This window comes from Miscanthus floridulus, chromosome 13, assembly GCF_019320115.1.
Source record: "Miscanthus floridulus cultivar M001 chromosome 13, ASM1932011v1, whole genome shotgun sequence".
NCBI classification, from domain to species: Eukaryota; Viridiplantae; Streptophyta; class Magnoliopsida; order Poales; family Poaceae; genus Miscanthus; species Miscanthus floridulus.
The window spans coordinates 29,738,584-29,761,002 of NC_089592.1; the positions used below are offsets into that span (position 1 = coordinate 29,738,584).

General features: G+C 46.0%; 1 protein-coding gene and 1 pseudogene across 1 annotated transcript; both read left to right on the plus strand.

Annotated features, from left to right (window-relative positions):
- The first annotated feature begins 10,986 nt into the window (after positions 1-10,986).
- On the plus strand, positions 10,987-13,492 carry LOC136501388 (B3 domain-containing protein Os06g0194400-like). The gene is made up of 7 exons (XM_066496899.1): positions 10,987-11,283; positions 11,381-11,491; positions 11,628-11,659; positions 11,758-11,920; positions 12,022-12,228; positions 12,332-12,414; positions 13,258-13,492. Exons 1-6 carry the CDS (start codon positions 11,149-11,151, stop codon positions 12,374-12,376), a joined length of 693 nt encoding a protein of 230 aa, XP_066352996.1. The 5' UTR covers positions 10,987-11,148; the 3' UTR covers positions 12,377-12,414; positions 13,258-13,492.
- A 3,489-nt stretch (positions 13,493-16,981) lies between these two features.
- LOC136499665 (oxygen-dependent coproporphyrinogen-III oxidase, chloroplastic-like) lies at positions 16,982-20,779 on the plus strand (annotated as a pseudogene).
- Positions 20,780-22,419: the final 1,640 nt, after the last annotated feature.

Genomic DNA, 22,419 nt, shown 5'->3' on the forward strand with positions numbered 1-22,419 from the left:
CTTCACCCTCCAAACTATAAAATCGGATTTTCTATCCCTAAACTTTCCAAAATTGGTCAAATAACCCCCAAACGGTTTTGGACGGTGGTTTTGCTATAGTAACGTTGGTTTTGTCCTTTTTTTTATTTATTTCCACTGAATCTTTGAAAAATCATATTAACTCATAGAAAAAAAATCATAAAATAGAAAATCCAATTTTATTAGACTCCACGCGAATAGATCTACACAATGAACATATAATATTGTATGCTTTAGTACAAAGTTTTTGCTATAACTTTAGATCTATGCTTTTCTATAATTAATTGAAATAATTCATAGCTGCAGCTTCTATGGTTCAATTATGATGAAATATTTATGGTGGGATAATTATTATATGCGTAAACTGTAGTAAAATGTTTTAATTGTTTCAGTCTTATGTTGCAATACGTGTTTTCATATCACAAATTGTAAGTGTTTTATCTGGATGTTACATATGTGTTTATACACATGTTGCAAGTGTATGTTCCAAATATTTTATTTGCTTCAGACTTATGTTGCATTCAAGTATTTCATGTTGCAAGTGTTTCGTGTTTCAAAGGTATGTTCGGAGAGTCATGGGGCACAGCCCAAGCACCGGGAGAAGGGCATGGCGAGCCGAGGGCCGGTGGATGGGGTGCGCGGCGCGCCTGGGATCATGCGGACGACATGTGCTCGTCCTCTTCTCGGCTCCCGAGGCCCGCTGAAAGGTCCTAATATGGCTAGAGGGGGTGAATAGCCTATTTAAAAATCTACAAATCAACTAGAGCAATTTGATTAGTATGACAAATAGCGAAATGCAAACTTGCTCTAGCTCTACAAGGGTTGCAAGCCACCTATCCAACAATTCTAGTTGCAATAATTACTAGGCACACAACTTGCAATGTTACTACTCACTAAGATCTCTCAATCTTGCTACTCTAAAGAGCTCCACTAGATGAACTTAAAATAACAAAGCAAGCTCTCAATTCTAATTACACTAAAGAGCTTGCCACAACTAGTTTGCAAGAATATAAATGAGTGAGTAGGGTGATTATACCGCCGTGTAGAGGAGTGAACCAATCATAAGATGAATACTAAATCAATCACTGGGAGAATACCAAAGGGCAAGAGACAACCAATTTTTCTCTCGAGGTTCACGTGCTTGCCAGCACACTAGTCCCCATTGTGTCAACCAATACTTGGTGGTTCGACGGCTAAGAGGTGTTGTACGAACCTCATCCACACACTTGGACACCACAAGAACCTACCCTCAAGTGAGGTAACTCAATGACACGAGCAATCCACTAGAGTTACCTTTTGGCTCTCCGCCGGGGAAGGCACAAGACCCCTCACAATCACCACGATCGGAGCCGGAGATAATCACCAACCTCCGCTCAATGATCCTCACTGCTCTAAGCCGTCTAGGTGGTGGCAACCACCAAGAGTAACAAGTGAACCCCGTAGCGAAACACAAATGCCAAGTGCCACTAGATGCAATTACTCAAGCAATGCACTTGGATTCTCTCCCAATCTCACAATGATGATGAAACAATGATGGAGATGAGTGGAAGGGCTTTGGCTAAGCTCACAAGGTTGTTATGTCAATGCAAATGGCCAAGAGAGTGAGCTTGAGCCGGCCATGGGGCTTAAATAGAAGCCCCCACGAAATAGAGCCGTTGTACCCCTTCACTGGGCACAAAACGGGGTGACCGGACACAGGACCTCAGCATCCGGTCACCACATGACCAGCGTCCGGTCCACTCTATGAGACCCTATCTTTTCTATAAAGGGCACCGGTGGCACCGTTAGACTGTCTGTACTCTACGGGTGGACACTCCGTCGGTGAAGTTTCTAACCCTTGCTCAAATGTGCCAACCACCAAGTGTATCACCTTGTGCACATGTGTTAGCATATTTTCATAAATACTTTCAAGGGTGTTAGCACTCCACTAGATCCTAAATGCATATGCAAAGAGTTAGAGCATCTAGTGGCACTTTGATAACCGCATTTCAATACGAGTTTCACCCCACTTAATAGAATGACTATCTAACCTAAATATGATCACACTCGCTAAGTGTCTTAATTACGGAAACAAAATGGCTCCTACTATTTATACCTTTGCCTTGAGCCTTTTGTTTTTCTCTTTCTTCTTTTCCAAGTACAAGCATTTGATCATCACCATGCCATCACCATTGTCATGATCTTTGCCATTGCTTCATCACTTGGAGTAGTGCTAGCTATCTCATAATCACTTTGATAAACTAGGTTAGCACTTAGGGATTCATCAATTAACCAAAACCAAACTAGAGCTTTCACCTGCCCGCGCGCAGAGCGAGGAGGGGTCGGGGAAAGGAGGGGCAGGGTGAGACGGACAAGGACAGGGTACGCGTGCATGGCGAGATGAAGCAAAAGGGGAAGGATTGTAGCAATGTCGGTGCAGAAAGTGACCAACAAGTAAATATTTATAGTTTTGTCATACGTTGTGATCGGAGGTGGCCTAGCACTCAATGACACAGGGTTTATACGAGTTTAGGCAATGTGCCCTATGTCCAGTTTGAGTCGGTCGGTGACTTTATTCCTGAGCCCAGGTGCAAGAGGTCCGGTCGGACTCCGGTCGAAAGGGCCAAGAGCGATAGGATCGCCTATTCTCGAGGATCGTTTGGCTTGGGTAGGCCGCACAGAAGCATTGCCACAGTGGCAATGTTCTGATTGGCCTGAGTGAAGTGTGGGGGATTGTTCCCCCTGTCCATGGTGTTGCGCTGGACCCAACGGGCGCGACCCCAAGCGCCACTCGCCGGTCTATGCGCACGGGGCATAGTGTGGTGCACCAAGTGCGCTGGCGCAGTTGGTGGCTGGTGCAGCCACTGTTGTCGTAGTTCCTCACCATGCTCCCATGTGAGCTCGGGGGTCTCCGCACGAGGGTTTGGAGGGGTGTGAGTCTCCAAGGACTCCGTTACCACCGGTGGCTATCCCAGAGCGTCCACCATAGCATACTCCTAGGACAGATGGTGGCTAGGTGCTATGTCACCGATGCTAGAGCCGTCACTCTCAACATCGTCATCCATGAGGTCGAGGAAATAGGTGGGAGCGTAGCTCGCCATCCCCATGAATTTGGACATGAGAGGGGCGGTGCCGGCATCCTTTGGAGCCCCCGGGCATACACGTCCGTGGGAGACGTGAGGCCATAGGGGAACCGGTCATATGGCAGTCGCGGCGGGGACAACAGGGTCCCTTAGGGTGATCGGTGGAAGATAGAGAATAGTAAGTAAATAACAACATGTACATTACTTACAGCGGGGTTTGAGCAGAGAGTTTGCTCAGAATGAAGCACAGATGCCTCGTTGTTGAAGTCATGCATCCCGAAGTCGATGGGGGGTGCCCCTCCGATGGGTGCCAGAATGAGTGCCTCCTCGTGGAGGTGTAGTACGCCGAGCCGGTCGGCGACAAAGTCTAGGCTTCCGAGGAGGAAGGCCTGGGATGGCTCGAAGACAGGTGGAACCCACATCCTAACAGGATGGAGCGCGTGAAACTCTAGTGAGCCAAAGCGAGTCATATCGCCTGAGTCCGCTATGGCGAAGGTGGTGGAAAAGTGGGTCATCCGATGACAAAAAAGTGTTGAATGTACAACGTCTTCCCCATTGATGGCGCCAACTGTCGGTGCAGAAAGTGACCAATAAGTAAATATTTATAGTTTTACCATACGTTGTGATCGGAGGTGGCCTAGCACTCAATGACACAGGGTTTATACTGGTTTAGGCAACGTGCCCTACGTCCAGTTTGAGTCGGTCGGTGACTTTATTCCTGAGTCCAGGAGCTCGAAGTTTGCAGTGGGGTTACAAATGAGAAGGAGAAAGATGGGGGTACAAGAGGTCTGGTCGGACTCCAGTAGGAAGGGCCAAGAGCGACAGGATCTCCGCTATGAGCTAAGTGTTCAAGCGTGTGCTTGAGGTTCGAACCTGACGGTTCTATGATTGTGAACTAGTGAACTTGATCGATCTAATGAATCTGGAATCACTTGAATCGACCTATGTGTTGGGAGGGAGCGCATCCTCTTTTATAGATGAAGGGGATGGCCTTACAAGTGAGAGGGAAGGAGTATGTTTGCTTCTAAGCCTTGTTGCCCACGCCAACAGGTACAGGATGATGGTAGGTGCCCACAACACTTTTGGATGTCAGATGCATGTGGGAGGTTACGTCGTCTCGTTTGGGTATGGCAGATGTCGGTACCTGCTATTACTATTGATGCCTAGAGGCATGTGAGGAGTTTCACCATGTTCACTCGATACGGTAAATGTCGATGCCCACAACACTGTCGATGCCCAGAGGCATGTGGGGGGAGCCTTACCATATGGGAGTTAATGACGCCCACAATACTGTAGGGGAAAATGTCAGCGTCTATAACACTATTTGGGCTCTATTGTGCCAGGGAGGTTGTAGAGTACTGTTTCTATAGGTGTACAGAGTATGGTGCCCAGTATTGAGGTTTGACTTATGTGCCCTGCCTTATTTTCTTTGTCCATTTCCTAGTCCTTACCGAGCGGGCATCCCCGATCGGTTGGTCCTAGTCGGCTCTGATTGCGCCAGTCAGAGAAGAGCAGTGAGCAAGGTTTTTGCGTACCTCGGTCAAAAACATGGGGTCAGAGTCAGAAATAGTGCTTTGGCCAGGCCTTCCAGTTGGAGAGGCCACCCAGAAGCAGGCTAGAGACCGAAGCGAGCGCTCCGGTCAGAGAGGTGGCCCGAAGTCAAAAGGTGGGTGACGTTCCTCCTCGGGCAGACCTTCTGGTCGGTGATTGAATTGCCCTTCTAGCCTGTTGTTCTAATACTTGGGCCGGCCCATGAGTTACATTGTCTGCTTGGGCTGAGCCTTTGTTGGGAAGTCGGTCCACGAGGGACCCCGGGTTTATGAACCCGACAGGAGCCCTCGAGCCCTTGGGCGATTCAGGCAGAATCGTCTAGGGGATTTTTTCGTCTTGACGGTAGGTGCGCGCGAGCGCACCCGTGGGTGTAGCCCCCGAGCCCCCGGGCGATTTGGGCAGAATCGTTTGTGGGGTTTTTGTTAGCGGGCATGCGTGCGTGTTTTTTTAGTCAAGACAGAATTATTAACCAAGGTGTCGTTGCGCAGCCGAGGCATTTTTTATTTTGGGATTGGGCAAGGTATAGCTCGTGGATCCTAGCGTCGGTGCGCGTTGTGGGATCGGGCGAGGTAGTTAGTTTAGGGATTAGACAAGACGGAGCTCGTGGGTCCTAGCGTCGGTGCACGCCTTGGGATAGGGCGAGTTGGAGTCATGGATCCTGGCCTTGGTGCAGCCTGTGCAGTCGAGGTAGTTAGTTTAGGGATTGGTCGATACGGAGCTTGCTGATCTTGGCGTCTGTGTGCGCCGTGGGATTGGACGAGTCAGAGTCATGGATCCCGATGGTGCGAGTTTGGGTTCATAGACCCAAGCATTTTTGGTGTGCAGTCGAAGCGTAGCCAGATGGGGCGAGTTCGGGGTCGCAGACCCAGGTAGTTTTTGGAGCACAGTCGAAGCGTAGCCGGATAGGGCGAGTTCACTGTCGCAGACCCAGGTAGTTTTTAGAGCGCAGTCAAAGCATAGCCGGATGGGGCGAGTTCGGTGTCGTGGACCCAGGCGTTTGGTGTCTTGAGCCCCCGAGCCTTGTTGGGCCTTAGTAGGGGTTGGTTTGAGTTGTGTGCATTACCCCATCCTCGGTTTCTCACAACCGAAGGGGCTAAGTTTTATCGCTTGTCTCGATCGCTCGGGCTCGAGTGACGTGCTCGGTGAGTTCGCTAATGGGTATGATCGAGTGGAATCTAGGTCCATCGTTCATGATGGGGTCGGCATAGCCCTCTTGTGACATTCCACTGCTCCTTTATCTGCAACCCGATAGATGCCTAGGTCGTTCCGGAGACCGACCCGGGTGGCCTAAGGGCCTCCCCTTGATGGAGATTTTATGGGCTTGGCAGAGGCTTAGGATCGAACGAGAAGATTGAGATGACCCTATCTGCCAGACTGGGTGAGGGCCACACAGGGCTCATCTACGTTTTTCTCCCCTGGCTCTGTTGTTGCTCATGTCGAATGAGGCAACTGCCGCTTCATGATGCAACACGGAGCATTGTGATGCATTTCGCTGCATGTGCAATGCTTAGTTCCTGAGCCCTGGGCAGTTCAGGGCCCGAATCATCCGGGGGGCAAAGACATATGGAATGAATGCGCGTATGGATGTATGAAATGATTTATAAAGAAATAGAGGGGGTTAGAAGTGTTACCTTGATGACTCGAGTGACGGGGTTTGGAGAGTTGCAGTCGGAAATGTTCGACCAGGACCCGTGCTCGTCGTTCGTGACAGAGTCAGCATGGCCTATATGGGGCGTCCCTTCACTCCCTACCTATCTCTCAGTGTCTTTTTCTAAGCCATTCGATCGACTTAGGATGCCCGATGGTCTCTCCTGGCGGAGATCCTGTATTGGGTTTTCCAAGTCCCGCCTGCCGTAGGGGAGTGAGCAGCCTGTGCCCTCGCCGGTCATATCGACAGCAGATGCCGCCGAGCCACCCGAATAGTTTGTAAAGTATAAGAAGTTTAGTAGATGTAAAAAGATTAAGTTCATGGGGGAGCCTCCGTATAAACGTTCTTGTGTACTTAATGACTACAGTCGGTTTCGTTTTTTGTGATGGAGTCACTTCGTTTGGGGAAGCTTGTCCCTTTCGTTCCTTAGTTTTTACCTTAGCATAATTTTGTTTTTTATTCTTTCTTTCTCATACTTGCCTGTTTGTACCGTAGGCTGCAACCTTGGGAGCTCGGGGCGTGGCTCCGCGAGGCTCAGCTGCTCATAACTGTAGGGAAAGGCGGGGTGCGACTGATCGAAATGTTTTAAAGCAAAGCTACGTAAGGCAAATTAAAGGAACGAACTACCCTTTTGTTTGGGTAAGAAGGAGTTTCACCATATGATAGTAAACGAAAAAGAGAGGTAGTAGTGTATCCTCATGGAGCCCCCGAGCGACCCGGGCCGAAAAGTGTTCGGGTCGGGGTGCTCTTATAGGTGCAAACACTAAGTAAACAATTGTAAGACTGAAATTTAGGGGAAGAAAAAATGACATAGCTGTTCCAAGCATTTGGTGAGAATGTCGTCGTTGTCGTCCTTCAGTCAGTAGACGTCCGGTCGGATCACTTCAACCTTCAGTCGTCCGGATCCTTGTCCGCTACGCCCCCTTTCTCGGCCGCTGCTTCTGCGCCTTTTTCTTCCTTTGGCCCACCGGCCTATCGCAAAAGGCGCTTAAGGAGCTTGCAATCCTTGTAGAGGTGTTTGACGGGGTAGTTATGGTTGGTGCACGGGTTCTCCATGAGCTTGTGGAAGTGGCCTGGAGGGTCCTACTGGGGCTGCTTGCCCGTGTGATCAGCCGTGGCGACCAACATAGAGTTGGCCGGTCGGCGGCGATATTTTCTATTCTTTTTCCCCTTCTGTGTGGAGGGGCCCTCGTCCTGATCCTAGCGCTTGGCCTTGCCTTTGCCTCGGCCTCCGTTGCAGCGTGGCGGGAGCGGTGTTCATTGGAGGTGTTGGACAAAGGTCCGTGGTCCCGGGCCATCAGGGCTAGGACTCCGATCGCTGTTGCGTGTGTCTTGGTTCAGCCCGAGCCACGCGTATATAGGCGGTCGGTGTGGAGTGGTCGTCAAGTTGAGACGAGGTGCCGATGCGGCCTCTTGTGCCACGCTCGGCGGTTGTAGCGGTGAGCGAGTGGAGCGACTCGTCTGCTACGTCCCCATTCCCCTGGTGGGGAGTGAGGCCGCGGGTCGGTGTCATGATACAAAGCTCTCCACTTGTTGAAGGGCGGTGGTCTCCCTAGTGCTCAGAGGTTGTGGTGGATCGCCTGTTCCCGAGGATCGTTCGGCTTGGGCAGGCCACACAGAAGCATTGCCGCAGCGGCGATGTTCTAATTGGCCTGAGCGAATTGTGGGGATCATTCTCCCTGTCCATGGTGTTGCGCTGGACCCAACGAGCGCGACCCCGGGCACCGCTCGCCGGTCTATGCGCACGGGGCGTAGTGTGGTGCGCCGAGTGCGCTGGCGCAGTTGGTGGCTGGTGCAGCCACTGTTGTCGTAGTTCCTCGCCATGCTCCCATGTGAGCTTGGGGGTCTCCGCACGAGGGTTCGGAGGGGTGTGAGTCTGCAAGGACTCCATTACCACCGGTGGCTATCCCGGAGCGTCCACCATAACGCACTCCTAGGACAAACGGTAGCTAGGTGCTATGTCACCGATGCTAGAGCCGTCACTCTCAACATCGTCATCCATGAGGTCGAGGAAATAGGTGGGAGCGTAACTCGCCATCCCCATGAATTCAGACATGAGAGGGGGCGACGCCGACATCCTTTGGAGCCCCCGGGCATACGCGTTCGCCGGAGACGCGAGGCCGTAGGGGAACCGGTCATATGGCGGTCGCGGTAGGGACAAAGGGGTCCCTCAGGGTGATCGGCGGAAGATAGAGAATAGAAGTAAATAACAACATGTACATTACTTACAGCGGGGTTTGAGCAAAGAGTTTGCTCGGAATGAAGCGCAGATGCCTCGTTGTTGAAGTCGTGCGTCCCGAAGTCGATGGGGGGTGCCCCTCCGACGGGTGCCAGAATGAGTGCCTCCTCGTGGAGGTGTAGTATGCTGAGCCGGTCGGCGACGAAGTCTAGGCTTCCGAGGAGGAAGACCTGGGATGGCTCGAAGACAGGTCGAACCCACATCCTAACAGGATGGAGCACGTGAAACTCTAGTGAGCCAAAGCGAGTCGTATCGCCTGAGTCCGCCATGGCGAAGGTGGCGGAAAAGTGGGCCATCTGATGACAAAAAAGTGTTGAATGTACAATGTTTTCCCCATGGACGGCGCCAACTGTCGGTGCAGAAAGTGACCAACAAGTAAATATTTATAGTTTTACCATACGTTGTGATCGGAGGTGGCCTAGCACTCAATGACACAGGGTTTATACTAGTTCAGGCAATGTGCCCTACGTCCAGTTTGAGTCGGTCGGTGACTTTATTCCTGAGCCCAGGAGCTCAAAGTTTACAGTGGGGTTACAAACGAGAAGGAGAAAGATGGGGGGTACAAGAGGTCCGGTCCGACTCCGGTCGAAAGGGCCGAGAGCGACAGGAGCTCCGCTATGAGCTAAGTGTTCAAGCGTGTGCTTGAGGTTTGAATCTGGTGGTTCTGTGATTGTGAACTAGTGAACTTGATCGATCTAATGAATCTGGAATCACTTGAATCGACCTATGTGTTGGAAGGGAGCGCATCTCCTTTTATAGTATATATATAAAGAGACAAAAAAAAAGAGAAGAGAAATGGACCCAAAAATTGAAGAAAGAGAAGTAGCAAGTCCCCTCTAATTGTGCGTCCAATGGACATACCATATATTTTAAAATTAAAAAAGAAACTTTGTATAGATCCAGTTTATAAGTGCTAGATTATATGAGTTGCCTTATGATTAATTTCACATTTTCATGGCTATAAGATGGATTATATAAGCTAAAAATGTTTATCATATGCATTTTTGTAAGGATAAAGAGAAAAGTTAAAATAAGCTTATATAATTATCATAATAAGCTGGTGGAGACTGAACAATATAAGTTGGTTTAAAACCTAGACTGTTTATTCACCATGTTGTCTTATATGTGGCTATACCCGCACATATGAACTTTGTGTTTTGCTGGCCTTCTTGGTGGAAAATGAGTTGGCTGATTTACATCATACTCTTTTTGTCCAAATGGTACTCTTTTTTGTATGAAGGGGGTAGCAGCATATGCATAGCACATTAGCACAGAAACAACGCCTCACGAAGGTTGCTAAGATAATTTTTAGAGTTACAATAATTTGAAAACTAGATACCCCGTGTTAATGTACTTTCACATCTCTTCTAGTGTGTGAAAGTAATATTCAAACATTACTCTCTTTTTTTCTACGATAATCGTCCTATTTTTTTAGTACTTTTCGATGAAGGAATAATATTTTTTCTCTCACAATAAATCAGCATCAGCAACAGTAGTAGCCAAATTTCAACTAGTCGAACAGGACCAATGATAGCAAGGATCTTTTGATCTAATCAGTTTTTTTCCAGCTTCACCTAATCAAGGTTGTGCTGGCTATGATTGTTGCACAGCGCTTGCAAGCAGCTCTCGCTGCTGCTGCCGTAGCGCTACTATAATAACTACTCCATCCAATCAAATAGTGAGTCGTTGTGACTTTTCTGTATAATTTCTGTCACACGTTTAGTCTAGATATATATATTATTCTAGAGTAAAAAATTCCAAACGACTTGAAGTATAATTTAGAATAGAGAAAATACCATGAAACAAGCTCTAATTTACATTTAGAATAATTTCCCCTTATGTTCGGCCATTGCTTTTCTCTTGTAAATTATGACTAATGAACTTTATAATACTATACAAGAAGTAAACAAATAAATAGATTCTTCGCTTCTTCAAATATGCTATCACCCAATATACGGAGAGCGTTTATTTTGACAACTAAGCAACTATTATCATTTGAGAGGACAACACATAGATCGCGGTTTGTCTATGGCCAAACATTAGCATTTACCATAGCTTGTTGCTAAACTTATCATTGAAGTATAACAATTCATTCACTTGGTTCATTAAAGTTAAAGATATGGAAGTATTTGTGACACAAGTAGAAAGCTACAATTGTGATAGTAGTAGAAAATTAAAGAGCCATCTAAAATAAACTTGTGTTATGTTTGGCCATCAACAAACACGCGCTCTCATCATAATGTGAAGTTGACAGGTGGGCCCCACGGATCTAACTCCGCCCGTGCTCCCCACTTCGGCACTTCTTCCAAAACCTCAACTCGTCGGCAGAGCTCAAAATTTGAATCTCGGAGACCTTCTTCTTCTTCTACTTCCTACGTAGACCTGGTGCATACACCAAGTGACCCTGGCGTCCGTACCCATCAACCGCATTTACTAGTGGAGTAGTGGACTGGAACGCAACCAGTTCATGGACTGGTTCTTCGCAAATAGAAGAACGAACCCTCTCTCCAAGCTCCCGTTTTCTCTGCACCGCCGCCTCGTCTGCTCTGCTCCTCCATTCCGTTCGCCTTCGAAAACTACCCACACCACAAAGAAATCGAAGTGGGGAACAGAGGAGAGAGAGGAGGGAGATGGCGGAGGCGACGGCGTATGAGGAGCAGCGGCGGAGGCAGGTGGAGGCGAACAAGCGGAAGCTGGAGGAGCTGCAGCTCCACCACCTCTCCGCCGCCGTCAGAGAGGCCGCCGCCGCCGCCAAGCCCTCGCCGGTGTGTCCCGGTTTCCCATGATGGCCGCGTTCTTTCTTGTGTCGCTCGATGCCTTCTTTTCTGTGGGTTTACTTTATCCCAATCGGATTTTCTGCAGGTCAAGAAGCGGAAGGCGCGGGTGCCGCTTGACGCCGCCGACGCCGTGATGGAGCCACTACGGCGGTCCGGCCGAGTCGCCAACCTCCCCGACAAGCCCGTGTACCGCGAGGTTGGTGTGAAAGGGTTTCTATTCTCATTGAAATCACGAAAGATTTCATCTTTTCCCCTTACTTCCTAGAACAAATCGCGGCTTTGAAAATAAACTGATCCAGGATTTCGTCTTTGATCTGTGTCTGTCTGCGCAGGAGGTTCCAGCTTTCGCGAGGAAGATTAGGAGGTACGCGCTTGGATTCCTTCTCGTCAATCAGTCAGGACTCAAGACTTGTATGTAAATCATTAATTTGGGTTTGGTTTGTCTTCGTTCTTGAGTGGCAGGACGTACGGGAGAAAGGATCTGGCCAACCGGGTGTACGCGACCGATGAGGCGAGGAGCTACACCATCTCTAAGGCGGAGGATCTGGTGCAGGAGCTGGACTCCAGGTTCCCCATCTTCATCAAGCCCATGACCCAGTCCCATGTCACCGGAGGCTTCTGGCTGGTAAAGTAGCGGAAGCTTCAGTTCGGCACGTCCTGCTGTTTTCGATTGTTATTCAACCCCCATGAGGTAAATTCTTGTTTGATGGGCTTGCGAAATCGCAGGGCCTCCCAAATGATTTCTGCCGGAAGCACCTGCCCAAGCGTGACGAGACGATCACCCTGGTGGATGAGGATGACGACGAGTCCGACACGCTCTACCTCGCGATGAAGAAAGGCCTCAGCGCTGGATGGAGAGGGTTCGCCATCCAGCACAAGCTGGTTGATGGAGATTGCTTGGTCTTCCAGCTGATTGAGAGGACAAAGTTCAAGGTGAGTGACATCATGTTGTTTCAGTAGCATCTCTCTTTCTTAAGGTCCAATTCTATAGTATTGTAATGCTGACCAAGCAATTTCTGTTGTGGGAATGGTGCAGGTCTACATAATTAGAGCAAGTTCTTACTATGAAAGTGAGGACTGATGAAACTAGTAGCTTGTAATGTGGTGATTGGAGCACAGGTAAAATTTGACCTTCATTGTTTGAAATGGTTGAATGAGTGTTTTATGCTTTCTATTTTTTTTTTTTGGAAAATTCTCCCATTTCCACGTTGGGTTTGGACTTTCAGCTTTTGATCAACAAACTTGAACGCATAAAGTCTCACCACCATGAATTGTGAAAATACAAGGAACTATGCTGCTTTAGTGAGATTATCTTGACTCTCAAAATAAACACATTGCAAAGGCAATATATTTTTTATGGAACAACAACCAATATATTTTGGGTGGATGGATTCCTTTTGTCCAAGCTATTTGATCAATGCCTAATAGGCATGCAAACAATGCATGAACTGAGCAAGTACTAGATGGTCTGTTGACTCTTTGAACTTGTCGATTTATTTATTGTACAATCAGATTCTTCCTACCCTTTGCCCCTTTCCTTTCCAGATACATTTCATTGGTATTTGAACTCTGTGATCCACCTTTTACACAATTTCATTTCTGAACTCTGTGCTCCACCTTTTACAAAATTTTATTTCTGTACATTTTTTTTGTAAAACGTTACTTTTTCATATAATTTTAGCAAGATAGCTGGTTTGTTTAGTTTTTGTCAGAAGGCATATTGCCTTAGCTGTTGTTGGAAACACTAATAACTTGGCACAACATCTGCCTATTCATAATTTGAGAAGTCCCCACAGCTGAACCAAAAGAGATGTTTTTTTAAAACTAACAGTACTTCCATTGTAAGTGAGTCTCCTTGTTTGACTTTTGACTGCTTTGTAGAAATTAGTGAATATTACACAATTTTCAGAATGATGAATGCCTGTCATGATGTTAATAGGTTTCCTTTTTTCCTTTACTCAGTTATGGAGGTGGGTGCGTTGGACAAGCTCGCATCTGGAAATTTCTGGGTGTCTTGAACCTTTTGGGTGGCAGAAAGTTAGCTAATTTGTGTACGTAACCCAGTATCTACAAATTGCTAATTTGTGTACTTCTTGGGCATACCACTTGCACGGTTCAGAAACCTGCACTATGTAAGGGGATGTTGGTGGCAATTGACCTCAGTTTGTAAAGGATCGATGCTTGTCCTTGTTTCTCCTGGATCCATTTCATCAATCTGGCAATTGACCACCATTACTGGCTTTGTGGTGCTAATGTACAGACATATGATCTTGTCAATTGGACAAGACTAGCTATTTCTCATTGTTAGGAACTTGGTTGGTGGGCAGAGAATTGAGGAGGTCATAGGGGGAAGAGGTGAGAGGGCAAGGTGTTGCTGGAGAGGCACAGGTTGGTGGTGTTGTAGGCATAGGAGGTGACGGTGGCACAGGGAGACGGAGGGTAGCTGGGGAGGCTAGGAGGCAAAAGGCAGGAAATTCCTTCGGTTCTTTCTTGATTAAACCTGATTACATTACTCTCTTTATATATATAGTCCTAATTTCTTGACTCCTAAGGCAATTAGGAATAGAGTCGTTATAGGATTTGAACTCTTTCCTTTATAACTCAAAACTACTATCTATTCATTAATTAGAGGAAGTATGTCATATCTAAACTGACCTTTAACTCTAGGAATCCTTAAAGATAGATACTGATTGGTTTGGAAGGACCGTTGGAAAAGGAAAGCGGCCACCCCTTGGGGCGCCCCACTTGTACTTGGCTAGGGCGGTAGTTGTCCTGGCCCTTCTATCGGTTGTCCCCAGACCGGGTAAGCCGACTTGGGCCTCAGTCCCTTAGCTCAAGTCCTTGACTTGACATTCATACTATTGTGTTTTTCTTGTTTGTGCATTAGAGTTTGGTGCTCTTGATAAAGTGTCATGCGGTTTGGAGTAGCCTTTCTTTGCAGTTGTAGTTGTACAAGCAACACTAGTAGTGTGAAAAAGACAATTAGAGATGTACTTTCCCACAGATATGTATTCGTTGTTAAGAGGTTTTGCCACCCTTACTAAAAAAGAAGGTTTTTGATTTTTTGTGCTTCACTTTGTGGGAAATAATGCTCATAAAGAAATGTATACCTAATATTTAGGAGCAATGCATAGCTTTGCTATTCTTAGTGACAACAGCAAGTTTCAGTTTGCCTTCATCTTCAACAAACTCCATAAAAAGGACGGACTCTTATTAGGTTTTCATACTTGGCAGCTATCTTCCTAGATGTGACTAGCTCTCTCATCAACCTCTGAAGATTCATATAATGAATATTCTCCCTTTATCATCATGCTTTTCCATGTACCTCATCACTCAGATGATGAATATTCTCCCTTTGGTACTGAAGTAACGCCATCTGCTGATCAGAAAGACGGGCATCATGATATCTGGAGAGAAAAAAAAATACAACAGCTGGCCAATCTCTGTGGCATTATGTTAAGAGAACTATTCAACTATACATGCTTATGGCTGTGATACTTTGGAGCCATGTCTGCTAGACATTCACTACTAGCATTTTTCCACTGTCAGAAATAAGCCTCAAAGTGCACAAATAAAGCATTCCTTGGGTGTGCAGAGGCAAGAGTATAGCCCCCTTTGGCACGGCTCATCCAAAACGGCTTCACCGGTGAAGCCAAAGCAGGTGAAGCCAGAAAAACTAGCTTTTCTTGGCTTCTAGTTCATTTTAACCCCGGCTTACAAAACGGCTTCACCCTACAGTGCCTCGATTTGCGCAAAATAGATGAAGCCGAAACCGGCATAAGCCGTGCCAAAGAGGCCCTATGTTTGGCATTTGTCAAATGCTCAAATATGGAAGCTTGTCGGATAACGTGAAAATACTCAGTATATTTGCTGTGCCTAGTGCAATTATTACCTTCGATTAAGGCTGGACGAAAAACTCGAAGCTCGTTAACTCGCTCGGCTCGTGGCTGGCTCGACTCGGCTCGGCTCGGCTCGTTATGATAACGAGCCGAGCCGAGCCAAGATTTTAGCTCGTTAGCTATAACGAGCCAACTCAAGCCAGCTCGTGAGCCGCTCGTGAGCTAAACGAGCTAACCTTCCAGGAAAAAAGTATCAAAACTTGTATTAGTTTTTGTATTACTTCATGTCTTGCACTTTACAATTGACTGGTAACTGGTCTACACCCTATAAATTGACTGGTAACTGGTCTAGATGCATTTCTTGTGTATTATTATTATTCTTAAATTTTAGATAAATGCAAATATTATATTTTGTGTATTTTTTATACCTGGCTCGCGAGCTTAACGAGCCAGCTCGAGCTTTTAACGAGCCGAGCCGAGCTGGCTTTCTGGCTCGTTAGGATAACGAGCTGAGCCGAGCTAGCTCGTTATCTTAACGAGCCAGAACGAGCCGAGCCCAAACGAGCCGAGCCGGCTCGTTATCCAGGCTTACCTTCGATCTTCCAAAGTACTAGATGGCTGGAGTGCAGGCCACAAAATATCAGGCTGCAAAGAGTTGTATTTGTGGATGTACCCTGTAAAAGGGAACAAAGCAGACACATCAGACACAAATCAGATATATAACAGTGCATACAACTGAAAAAATAAGCGGCCATGTATTCTTGAATATAAAGATAAATACTAGGAACTCAACTCACATATGTATAAGCCCATAAAACATCCAGCACACGTGACTTCAACTACAATGGCAATCCAGGATTATGGCAAAAGGAGGTTTTAACTGCAATGTTCTGGAGAATACACAGAATCTCATGTGACGTGCGCAAGCTAATGTAAGCATACTATTATTAGAAGGTTTTGTTGAGTAGAGCAGGGAAAAATTATAGGTGACAAGCAAAATGGGAACCCTTTATTGAGCAGGGAAAAATTATAGGAGACAAGCAAAATGGGAACCCTTTATCTGCCTAGAAGAAGATCCCAAGCCATAAGCACTTTGCCTCCAGTTTCCTTGTACTTGTACAGTTGTACTTCAAGGTTTATGCTACATACATATCACAGGTCTAAATATGGCTTATGTGAACAGTCACAAGCATATAAGCTTACACAGAGCTTCTTTGAAATCAACTGAAACTTCACAATAGAAACAATAAAAATAGTGGTACTAAAACATTATTTTAAGAAATAAAAAGGCATCTCTATTTCCTTCCCTGATGAATATGTCCACTCCTATTTATAGAGCAATACATAGAAAAATTCAAACATAGTTCACCGAAGCTAGATAAGATTGCAAGGTGCACCCTAGAAGCAGCGAAACTGATAGTATTTGAACAAGAGGTTGCCAGACCATGATTAAGAGCATCTAGTTTAAGCAAGCACCTTCATCCCCATATACTTGATCTGATTTGTTCCAAATAAAAAAAGCGAAGCAGTTTGTTGATATTTGACGGTTTGAGCTCTGCTCTGGCAATCAGTCCTGCTTCCATTGTCGGAAACGAAGTAGTAGAACTGAGTTAGGCTTGTTTGCTCTTGCTAGGTGCGAAGCAAGCACACCGTGGATCTCCCGAAAAACAACATTTGGGATGAGAATCAGGTTCTGAAAAGGGTATCTGAAAGGTACACTGGGGTGAGTCGATATCTTCAAGTGTACACCTGAAATATTTAATAGATCTGTTAATCGGATTTAGTTGCTTGTTCTGTTTGGATGATTGATTAGACTGCATTTGTTCTCCACGATGGCCGTCCGTATGCTAATGGTGATCTTCACATGGGCCATGCGCTCAATAAAATCCACAAAGATTTTGTAAATCGCTACAAAGTATTAACTGCTGTTCATATGACTGTTGATGTAGGTTAGTGTTTCAGAATCACAGCTTTGCTTATGCTTTCTTGTTTCTTCTGTACGCAGCTGCTTCATCAGAATCATAAAAGTGTCCTTTGTTCCTGGTTGGGACTGCCACGGCCTTCCAATAGAACTAGTAAAAGGCAAGTTCATTTGTACCCTTGTGTAGTGATTCAGATCAATTTAATTATTCGTTCTGTTATTTAAAGCCGGCTTTACTGTAAGAAATAATGCCCTGTTTTAACGTTGATGATGAATGGATAAGAATAAATCCTGGAATAGATAACTCTCCTCGGTACCACTTTCATGGAGGGGGAAACGCCGGAGCCTGCGGCGCCGGCAACCTTCCTCCGGGGTGAGGAGGGGGCGTCCCCGGAGTCGGCGCGCGCTAGGTTCGAGCGCATGATCCGGCGCGTGCAGGCGGATGTCTGCGCGGAGCTCGAGGCAGTCGAGGGCAGCACAAGCAACGGCGGCGGCGGCGGCGTCGCGCTGTTCCGGGAGGACGCTTGGACACGCCCTGGCGGCGGCGGCGGCGGCATTAGCCGTGTCCTCCAGGGCGGCCGCGTATTCGAGAAAGCCGCGGTGAACGTCTCTGTGGTCTATGGAGCGATGCCTCCAGAGGCATACCGCGCGGCGAGACCCGAAGCCGCGGCTGGAGGGGAGAAGGCCGGGCCAGTGCCCTTCTTTGCGGCTCGGTAAGTAAGATTCCTGCTCGCAGCATTATAGCGTGCTCAAAGTTTGCATTTTCCAGCAATTTGCTGTGTCACCCATGTTATCTTTAAAATGTTCAGAAATTCAGTACAAGCACCATCCAAGTTAAGAAAATTTCTTGCTTTGGAAAAATTTGGAGAAAACAAATGTGCGATTTCTCTTTTGAAATTCAATACTAGGTTATTGTTTTGCTTGTCAGGTCATCCATCCAGTGAACCCATTTGCTCCAACAATGCATTTCAACTACCGGTATTTCGAACCAGAAGCACCTAAAGGTACTACATGTGATGACAATTGAAATCAACTAAATTGTTACATTTCCTGAACTTAGCGCAGTATCGTATACTATTGTGGATGATGCACCATTCTTTGCAGATGCTCCTGGTGCACCTAGGCAGTGGTGGTTTGGAGGTGGTACTGACCTGACGCCTTCGTATATCATTGAAGAGGATGTCAAGCACTTCCATTCTGTATGTCAATACTTTATTCTCCACTTGTTTAGAACATAAATATAGATCTAGTTATGTCTATGCTTTAATTTGGCCAAAATCAGCTTGTGCAAGACTGTTGTGTTGGCATTTGTTAAGTTGCTGTATGTTTGGTGCATAACTTATTTGTGCTTTATTGGATCCTTTTAGGCTCAGAAACAAGTGTGTGATAACTATGATCCTAGCTTTTACCCTAGATTCAAAAAGTGGTGTGATGACTATTTTTTTATCAAGGTTAGTTTGTCCAGCTGTTTGTTTGATGCTACTGATTCTTGTGATTTTTTTTTTCATATCTTGTAGCTCTCACTGACACATGGTAGACCTCATGGTGGACTTGATTCAGTCATCTGAAAAAATGTTATTATGCTTGGTCTTCTTATTGAATATTGGCCAATAGTTATCATGTATGTCTGTTCGAGAACAAGTCATGAAGATGATTATTTGTCTTTGACTGCAGCATCGTGGTGAACGACGTGGGGTGGGAGGAATATTTTTTGACGATCTCAATGACTATGATCAAGAAACACTTCTTCGCTTTGCCACAGGTGTCATAACTCATACAATCTCTTGTAGTATTGTTGATTGAAGGGGATCTTGATATAAATTCATCACTTGAGTGCATGGCAATCATCACTTCTAACTGCTGATCGAAGTTGCGCCTGTTGAGTTGCCTTTCTTTCATCTCCGCAGATTGTGCAGGCTCAGTTCTTCCTGCATATATACCCATCATAGAATGCCGTAAGGACACTCTATTTACTGAGGAGCACAAAGCATGGCAACAGCTATGTAGAGGACGCTATGTGGAGTTTAACCTTGTGAGTGCCTTTACATTCAGAGGATTTTATTCTTGGTGTTTTCAACTCTTCTGTGCCTCTTACACTTGCTTTTCATGAAGGTTTATGATCGAGGAACCACATTTGGGCTCAAGACCTGGGGTGGGGTGGGGGATTAAGAGTATCCTTGTTTCTCTTCCTCTTACTGCACGGTGGGAGTATGATCATGTAAGCTGAGAAGCTATCTTACTCACCCAAAATTGCTAAGATGTCTGGTTCTTGCTGTTCTAATGCACTAGAACAACGAAACAAAGTAATTTTTGGATCGTTCTGAAACACATGTTTGCAATTTAGTATTTGGTTGTACTGTGTTTTGTGAATCGTTTGAATTTGGTTCTTGCTGTTCTAAGGCTCTAGAATATTGGTGAAAGAATGGATTGTTTTGAAATACACATTTGCAATTTAGTATTTAATTATACTGTGTTATGGTGAATCATTTGAATGGAGGAAGTTGTTATATATATATATATTTTTACCATTTGCATTCTGGTGCCTTAAATTTGGGCAAGTTTCTAATATGCCATTTGTTTACAGAAACCAGAAGTAGGGAGTGAAGAGTGGAAACTTCTTGACACTTGCATAAATCCAAGGGAATGGATCTGACCTGTTCAGAAGTGCTTGCCCTTTCTTCACCTTAATGTTAATAGACCACTTTGATCTTGGTATGTGGATTTTTCTTTTACAGCTAGTGTGATTTCCTTGAGTGAGCTTAGCAAATATTTTACATACAAAATATATGCCATCTATGTCTATGAATAAGCAATCTCATATCGTTTGTCAAAAGGGGAGAAGAGAAAAATTATTTTCCAAAGTCCTAGCCACAAAAGCATATTTGTGGTTGTGTCCAATCAAATTATTTTAATTGTTATCGTCTCTTATTGAGATCGAATATTCCATGTTAGATTGTGTAGACTTAACTCTTAACTTAGAACAGAATAACTATTTTTTTGTGATAGAGCTAGCGATGCAACTTTTGTACTACTGCTTTTGACACATATTTATATAGAGTTAGGAATCTCAATAAGAAATTTGAGGTGAAACAGTAGAAATCTTTTGTAGAAGACATAATTGAGGTATTTTTTTTTTCTCGTAGACCTCACTTTAAATAAAAATACCCTCTGCAAATAAAATTTGACTGAGCAAAAGTTTTAGTTTTGACCATGAATTTGACAGGAACGTACTGGAAGTACTTCTCATAGCATATCTAGTGGTTCTTCCGTGTGATCAGTCCAAATTTGATCTGGAAAATGCTACATATTCTTGCATACACATCACAATTCACAATAGTGCTCTGCTCAAAGGGTCTTATTAGGTTTGAGATGCCTAACCAAATATTGGCCATGGCCAAATTGGGAGGCTACAAACTAGTGTTTGTTTGTGACCAAGCCAAAGTTGTGTTACTAGCCAAACAAACACTTGCAAAACACCTGATAGCCATTGCAAAACAGTCAGCGTGACATAGAGGGCCCACATGTTGTTAGATTTATTCAGTGTCAGTCAAAACATCAGTGGTCGGCTGAGGATTTGGCTTGCTGGACAACTAGGGGAGAGACCCAATGCATTTGGCACGGCTAATCTGGTCTTGAACAAATGGGTGCCAAATTGCACGGGCAGGGCCAAAAACTGGCTGGACAATTTGGCAAAGTAGGGTCTGTCAGACTATCCATCTATGTAACGGTAACATTCCATTTGCAGATGCTATACATGGAAATTAATCTCTGACATCCTGCGGTATCAAATCGAGACTCTCAGACTAAGCAAAGTATCATTGAGTTCCTCGCAGTTCTGGCAAGGCCTTCACAAGTTGAAACACTTTTTTCAGTGGGGGTGCAATTTAGAAACCGAGTGCTGCTGAGAATAACGGGGCTGAAAGTTTCGTCGAGTCGACATCGGGCTGCTGAGAATAACCATGGAGCGGATGACCCGCAATGGCTTTGTGTCCAGCCAGAGACCCATTGTCCGAGTGTAATTTCTTTGGAAAATTCTTTTTCATGTGAAAAAGACCAAAGTGTCATATATATGAACGGCGTAAGCGTTAAGCTGTGTTTCGAGAATTTAAACATCGGCATGGCCAGTGCCGGGACATACGATCCGGCGTCGGCGCCTGCTGCTCCATTTCACATGTGTCCGTGCACAGTGGCGGATCCAGGAAAATATAATAGAGGGGGCTGAACATACAAGTGGCTTGCCCAAGTCGTGACCAGAGCTCTTTCTTCAACCTCCAGACACATCTCATGCATGCAACCTCTCCTTCTCAAGGCACAACAATGGTGAAAAATTTTAGGAGAGGCTTAGGGGGTTCCATGGGCTTGCCGGCTGTAGGGGGGGCTTGAGCCCCGGCAGCCCCCCTGGTAGATCCGCCACTGTCTGCGCGCATGCGGGAACCTCCATGCTTCCTCGTCTGGACGTCCGCATGCACGCACCCGGGACACTCACGCCCCTACTTCCATCCCCTCCGCTTCCCATGTGCAATCACGACACCTCAGTAGCTATAGCAGGCGGCGGCAGTAGACGGGTTCTGTTGTAACATGTACCAGATCTACTTTTGTAATATTTAGATAAAACACTTATAACATGTATCCGAAACAGCTGAAACACACATAACATTCGTCTGAAACACTTGTAAAACACCTGATAGCTATTGCAAAACATATGCAACATCGAGATGAAACACTTGCAACATACGTATGAAAAACGAGACACTTGAAACATACTCTTGCAACATGCAACACCCAGATCTACTTTTACAACATCTAGATAAAACACTTGAAACAATTGAAAACATACGCTTACAACATGCATATATTGTCATTGCAACGTATGCAATATTGCAGATATACTTTTTGCAACATCCAGATCAAACACTTGAAACATAAGTCTAGAATGCCTAAAACACTTGAAACACGGCGTCGCCAGCAGCCACGACCTATCTGGTTGGGAACTGCTGTAGCCAGCAAGCTCGGGTCAGGGGCGCTTCGACCCAGCGTACACCTCCGCTGCAGGACATCGGCCTGTCACTCCTCCTGCTATTCTCCCATGCCTGCTTGCTGCCCAGGCTCGCGCCTGTTAGCACGACTTTTGTAGTGTCGCTGCTGCTCAGCCACAGTCATCCAGCACCGTCTGCTCGTGGGAGATGTGGCGCGACACGGCCGACGATGTGGTGCGGTGCGGTGTGGAGGCGGGCGTATGCGTGGTCACGTCGTGACACCGATGCGAGTGTGTGGGAAAATTTTCAGCGATGGAAGATGGAAGAGACGTAAGGTGCTGCTGGGCCTGTTTGCTTCGTAGGTCCAGGAAGGCACGCGTCCTGACGG

Coding starts and splice junctions, on each gene's coding strand:
- LOC136501388 (XM_066496899.1), top strand. CDS start 11,149: ATGGCGGAGGCGACGGCGTATGAGGAGCAGCGGCGGAGGCAGGTGGAG. Junction 11,660..11,757: donor TTCGCGAGGAAGATTAGGAG/GTACGCGCTTGG, acceptor CTTGAGTGGCAG/GACGTACGGGAGAAAGGATC. Junction 11,921..12,021: donor TCACCGGAGGCTTCTGGCTG/GTAAAGTAGCGG, acceptor GCGAAATCGCAG/GGCCTCCCAAATGATTTCTG.